At 45.0% G+C, this 6,768-nt stretch overlaps 1 protein-coding gene across 1 annotated transcript; it reads left to right on the top strand.

The window, feature by feature from the left end:
* Positions 1-1,322: 1,322 nt before the first annotated feature.
* Positions 1,323-6,108, top strand: LOC105919031 (G-protein coupled receptor 135). The gene is made up of 3 exons (XM_021311549.2): positions 1,323-1,800; positions 1,894-2,151; positions 4,494-6,108. Exons 2-3 carry the CDS (start codon positions 2,057-2,059, stop codon positions 5,851-5,853), a joined length of 1,455 nt encoding a protein of 484 aa, XP_021167224.2. The 5' UTR covers positions 1,323-1,800; positions 1,894-2,056; the 3' UTR covers positions 5,854-6,108.
* The last annotated feature ends 660 nt before the right edge of the window (positions 6,109-6,768 follow it).

Here is a 6,768-nt window from a genome sequence, read left to right on the forward strand (position 1 = left end):
GTTTCAACAGTTATTACCACAGTGATGAAAGCGGGGGTTGGCATTGGTTGCAGCTGCTTAAAGTGATGAAATCTGCATCTTTTACTTGAGACACTCTTCCGCGGTCTGCCATCAGTGTCCCCATGATAATGGCTAAATAAACCCATCAAAACAAACATGTATCAATGAAATCCTGCTTTTGTGTCTTAAATTGTCAGTGTGGCGCCCTCTAGGGTTAAACGGTGAAACAACAGCCCACCTGAACCTCTCTTCAACTCAATAATTACATTACACTCATAATAAAGAACACGCCATTGGGTTACTTTTTGCATGTACTCAGGCGTGGAGCTGGTACAGATCCGTATACCACCACTGACAAATCTGGTGGCTCGTAAACGGATACAATTCCACATCTGAGTGCTGTCTTGATCTTAATACGCCTTGGACAGGTCTTCAGTTAATTACAGGGCAACATAGAAAAACACAGGACAAACCGTCATGCACACATTCACATCTGATTACAATTTAGAGATTTATTCTTTTTAACAGAGCTTTCTCCAGTACTTTTATTGATAAAATATTACGTTTTTACTGTCAAGTAAACTCTCACGTTGTAGTACATTATCACAGACACTATAGCAATGCAGTTTTCACAATAAGAACATTTCACTGCAATCCTTCAGCTCAAATATTGTTTCACACTGGTTTGTCAGCCTCTAGAAAAGAAAAAAACTAAATGTAAATCAGATGCACATTGACTCAGGTAGCTAACCAGCAGAGTTACTTTGCTTGAAGTGAAGGTCAGACAGATGTACTGATAGGCATTAGTGAACAAAGGATTGGACGTGCAATGACGGTGCACCCATCGTTCACTGGCAGCAGACACTTCAGTAGAAATAAAGTGGATTTGGAATAATTCTAATTTTGATCTTTTAATCGAAGCTTAAAACTATTTGCCATCTAACATGGATCCGACATCCAAGCAATGCAAGTGGTCTGTAAGAACTGGTGCCAAGGTTGATTTATGCACTGGCCCACCCATATAAAAATGAAAGTGAAAATAAAAAAAAGTGAAAATAAATGCAAAGCTGTGAGGAAACGTGAGAGAACAGAGGTTCTCTAGCATCATTCCTCACAGAGACAATCGGGACTCGGAGTTTAAGTGCAAAAAAAGCCAAAAGAAGCAAATGGTATCAGCAGAAACCAGCAGAGCACGCCCCCTGGTGGTCCAGGTGGCGCCATTTCTAACTGTAACCATGGAAACCACCAAAAGAGCCCGAGCTGATTAAAATTTCACACGATGAAGCAGTCGTCACGTGACCGATACGATCACGTGATTGAGTCGGTACCGTTTTGTGGACCAGTGAACACCACCGGGGACGACCCGCGCGACATCTGACTGTATCATCACCATCACCGGTTGCCGTGGCAACCGTCGCAAAAGCCGCGAGCGCGCTCGTGCTGGTACCGCCGGTTCCGACGTATTTCCGAACCCCCGCTGCAGATTTTTGACCAAAAAAACCGCACGAAGACAAGAAGCTGCCGTGTCCGCGCGCCGCAGCGCAACATCCGGACCGCGCGCGCTCAGTCGGAGCGACGTGACGGACGCAGGAGGGAGCGTGAGCGCGGACAGGAACTGCCTGAGAGCGGATCGATATGGAGGCGATTAACAGCCGAGTGCACCGCGGCTCCACGGAGGATCTCCGTGCGAGACAAACAGCTCCGTGGTTCTGATCCAGGATCCGCGTGTCGTCGACGAGCTGAGATACCCGAGCTGAGCCGGAGGCGTCCATAACACCTGGACTGGGTCCACGTCCCCAGGTGAAAGAAGGCAAGTTCTGAGATGGTTGGTGGTGCTGGGGGGTAGTTCTGTGTGACTTGCCTCTAAATGTGGGGACATCTATATTTTATGAGGACTCCTGCGGATCAGTCGATGGCCTCTTCACCTGGGAGCTGCTGTGAGGAGACGAAGGTCAGCAGCAGCAGGAGGATGGAGCTCAGCTCGATGGCGATAATTGATCAGCAGCTGTAGGACTAACAGGGAACTGATGGGAACCGGATTGGCCGCAGCAGCCCGATGGATTCACCTGTCAGCATGGCTCTACAGTCCGGCTCCAACTACACAGCCGACTCCGTGGGTCCGGGCATTACCGCCTCACCTGTAGAACCCAGGTAACATGTCTGCGCCCTGCACGGTTTGCACCTGAGGGTTTGATCTCACACACGTTGCCATGTTTTAGTGAGATTCTATGTGGTAGGCCAACACAAAAATACTGCATAATTATTAACCCTCAGGAAAATCAAATGTGGTTTTATACATATAGAAATCTGAGAAGCAGCTTACATTCAGACAAAAACTTTTTTTATTTTTATGAATCAACTTTCTGTAAATCCCTGTTAGCCCAGCAGGAAAGAAAATGTTATATATACACATATATGAGCTTCGGGATGATTTAGATTTTTTTTTGTCACTGGGGGTCCAGATGGGGCCACTTAAAGTCTTGGGGTTGCACTGAAACTAAAAGCCATAATTTCAGGATTTTATTCTACTGTTGTAGTGAAGCTGCCTGTAGAAATCTATCAGAAAGACTTAAGTAAACACCTACTGATATCTTTCTGTTCATTGTTTGATTTTTAATGTTACTAATGATCTAATGTGCGTAGACCAATAACAGTACAGTCAACATTTTGAGCTGAACAACAATTCCTTTTGTAATTAAATTAGGAATAAGGTGCACATTTATTCATTTATTGAAAAACAAAACAATTACTAAGGGAAATGAGATACAGGCAAACAAAAATAAAAGCGCAATAGAAGAGCGGCTGCCTTGCTGCATGTGCATAATGGACTGAAATGCTAAACTGATGCTACTACAATTTACCCTGGCCAGTAGGGTGACCAAGACATGGCAGTTCTTGCATAAATACAGTCCTGCATGAGAAAACCCCATTGACTACCACCTCACAGTCTGCCTTAATTTACACACAGTTTCTCCACCGAAGCCTAACATCAGCAGAGTGTTGTACCTCAGATTTATATATATATATGTGTGTGTGTATATATATATATATATATATATATATATATATATATATATATATATATATATATATATATATATTTATCTAAGCACGTGAAAAAACATGAAAACGTCGAGCCCCAGAAACGGAGAGAGGAGACGAAACTTCTCTCACTGCCCCGACAGACCCACAGACGTCTCTGACTGAGGCGTTTCAGTCCTCCAGGGAACATCCAGGTAGATCAGTGGATGGATGGATGGATGGATGGATGGATGTTACTGGAGCCCACACATAACATGTAATTAAGACCTTGAAATAACCCAGTACATATATTAAAAAGTGTTATTTAAGATAAGATAACATTAGTTAATCCTTTTTTTATCCCACAACGGGGAAATTTATAGGATTAAAGCAACAGGCAGGTGCACACAACACAGACAAAATTACATAAGGATTGAAATATATAAGAGGTGGATTAGCGAAAAAACACTGAACATAACATTATTATTATTATTATTATTATTATTATTATTATTATTATTATTATTATTATTATTATTATTTAATTGTAATAATAAAATAAAAACCACAAAACCCAAAAGGTCAACAATTTCATGATACATCAAGCTTAGGGACTGGCTAATATACAGCAGGTCAAAAAAGGCCATATTTTGGCTGCAGTGCTGGCTGTTCTTATATGAAGAAAAGATCAACTAGTGCACTAAATTCAATAGATGGGTTGAAAATATCCAGTATAAAATAAGTGCTACAAATGTTACAACACTTTTGTTCATATGGCAGCAGAACATTAAAATAAAAGTGCTCTTTACACTACTTTTGAATTCATTCTTGGAGTTTGTAAATACAATGCGATTAATCGCGATTAATCACGATTAATCAGGGCGATTAATCGCGATTAAATATTTTAATCGTTGCCCAGCCCTAATATATATATATATATATATATATGTATGTATGTTGCTGGTGCCTATCTCCAGCTGTCAATGGGCGAGAGGCGGGGTACACCCTGGACAGGTCGCCAGTCTATCGCAGGTGACGGTATGTCAATTAGCCAAATGTTTAAAAAAAACATGTAATAGCGTAACATATAACATATTAAAACAAAACTCAAAATAGGTTTCATCAGGAAACTAGTTACGTAAAGAAATTTGATTTTTTTATCACCAAACTGCACAAAGTAATTGCATTTAATTAGATTTTTTCCCCATTTATTTATTGATGTTAATTCATGTTCTCAAGAAACCAATTGAGAAGAAATAGCAACAATAACAATCTAGACAATACTTGCTGTTTTTTTTCTTTTTTTTCTGACGCCACTACTTGGAATTTATTGTTGTCAAGATAAACAGAAATTCTTCTCACGATGAGACATTTTATTTGCGATAACACGATACGATAAAGCTCCACCCCTAAAGCGAAGGTGTGGGTCAGTGTTTGAATAATCTCTCCATCTTTTCTGGACCTGTCTGCAGGGTCATCTCCATAGTAACCGGCCTGGTGACGGGCACCACGCAGGCTGCCGCCGGCGCCTCAGGAAACCTCTCGGCCCTCAGAGAACAGAGGGGCCCCGACTTCGGCGAGAGCCAGCTGCCGTCGACGGCGGCGGTTCTGAGCGCCGCCGACGGGCACTCGGCTCTGCAGGGGGTGGCGGTGGCGGCGCAGGCTCTGGTGCTGCTCTTCATCTTCCTCCTGTCCAGCATGGGCAACTCGGCGGTGGTGGTGGTGATCATCAAACACAGGCAGCTGCGGACCGTCACCAACGCCTTCATCATGTCGCTGTCGCTGTCGGACTTCCTGACGGCCGTGCTCTGCCTGCCCTTCTCCTTCGTCATGCTCTTCAGCAAGGACGGCGTCTGGATGTTCGGGGACGCCTTCTGCGTGGCCAACGGCTTCCTCAACACCTGCTTCGGGATCATCTCCACGCTCACCATGACGCTGATCTCCTTCGACAGGTACTACGCCATCGTCAGGCAGCCGCAGGCTAAGATCGGCCGTCAGAAAGCCACCCGGCTGCTGGCGGCCGTGTGGACGACGGCGGTGGTTTTCTCTCTGCCCGGGTACCTGCTGGTGCGCGCCTCGCCGGGAGTCCACAAGCGAGGGTTCTACCACTGCATGTACGTGTTCCACCCCGGCAGCTCCGGCGCAGGCGCGGCGTACAGCGTCTGCCTGATCGTGGTGTGCTACCTGCTGCCCTTCTCCCTCATGTGCTTCTGCCACTACAACATCTGCAAGACGGTCCGGCTCTCTGAGATCCGGGTGCGGCCCGTCACCACCTACTCGTACCTGCTGCGCTTCTACAGCGAGATGAGGACCGCCACCACCGTTCTGATCATGATCGTGTTCATCATCTGCTGCTGGGGTCCGTACTGCCTGATGGGCCTGGTCGCGGCCATCGGGGACTACCGGTTCAACCCGGCCATGGACACCGTGGCCATCTGGCTGGCCTGGGCCAACGGGGCCATCAACCCGCTCATCTACGCCCTGAGGAACCCCAACATCTCCATGCTGTTGGGCCGTAGGCGGGAGGAGGGCTACAGGACCAGAAACATCGCGGCCTACCTGTCCAGCCAGAGCCGGAGCCACGAGGTGCGGCGGAACCAGGCGGAGAGGATCAGGGACCGCTACGTGAGCCGGACGGGGACCAACAACAACAACAGCCGGCTGTCGAGTTCCAGTCCTGGAAAAACGGGCGTGGCAGGAGGGGGAGAGGTGGCCATGTGGGCCTGCAAGAACCCGGCCGTGTTCTTCTGCCGGGACGCCCGCCGCGACACGCCGTCGCTGCCGAACGCCGGCGGGGAGCCGAAGACAAAGACGGCCGACACCAGCCTGTGACGGGGTCAGAAACCGGAATCCGTCCTTCTCCTCCCTGCTTTGACCCAGGAACCCGAACGACAATCTGAGCTGCCGATGCGCTGACGTTTAAACGCAGATCTTTTACTCAGCTTTGACGTTTTAGCCGCTTTTATACAACAAATTTAAATTATTCTTGTAGATGCGGAACGAGGATGAAATCTGTGTGTTTCGTTGCTTCTCAATGTGCCAAACATTCCTCAGCAGAAAAAAAAAAATGCAGATGTTCATTTCAAATCCTGTCTCAGAGTTTTTCCATCTTTTTTTACTTCAGAAAACTTAAAATCTGGAGCTGTTTCAGTGTTTACTAGCTACTTTGAATGCTTTTGATGTTTACAAACCAGGCAGTCTCATTGGTAGAATAAATCAAATAAAACTCATAGCTTATCAACAACATTTACTCTTATCTGAAGCATGAATTACATCTAACCGTAGACTTAAGAACTGCACCCATAAATACGTAGAAGAGGTTTGTTATATTTTAGAATTCATGTTTCCTGAAAGAATCAACATGGAAAATGGAACTGTTTATTGATGTTTACAGATTAAAATCAAGTCAAGGATGAACAAATTAGTAATAAACCTGTTTCTAATCTTAAACACGAGCAGTAAGAGGGGCAAATTAAATAAAAACACTCTTTTGTAGGAGAATTAAATGTGATTAAAGATCTGAAAGTTAATAGGAATCTGTTTGACTTAAGAGGAAGTCAAGAAGAAGGTTGCTGGTCTAATTAAGAGTTTTCTTAATTACTTTAATCTAAAGATAGAGATAAAATGTGAATACATCTTAAAAGGGACATGCCAAATTCACTTTTTTAGTCCTTAAATACTTTTTGTTTTGTACTTGGAGTCTCTAGGAATGCAGAAAAGTTGAATGTAGTCTCGCCAGGTGCTGCG

The sequence above is a fragment of the Fundulus heteroclitus genome, chromosome 19, assembly GCF_011125445.2.
Source record: "Fundulus heteroclitus isolate FHET01 chromosome 19, MU-UCD_Fhet_4.1, whole genome shotgun sequence".
NCBI classification, from domain to species: domain Eukaryota; kingdom Metazoa; phylum Chordata; class Actinopteri; order Cyprinodontiformes; family Fundulidae; genus Fundulus; species Fundulus heteroclitus.

Bases quoted from the DNA above. Each gene is read 5' to 3' on its own strand.
- LOC105919031 (XM_021311549.2), top strand. From the start codon at position 2,057: ATGGATTCACCTGTCAGCATGGCTCTACAGTCCGGCTCCAACTACACA. The intron at 2,152-4,493 runs GTAACATGTCTG...ACCTGTCTGCAG, and splicing joins GCCTCACCTGTAGAACCCAG to GGTCATCTCCATAGTAACCG.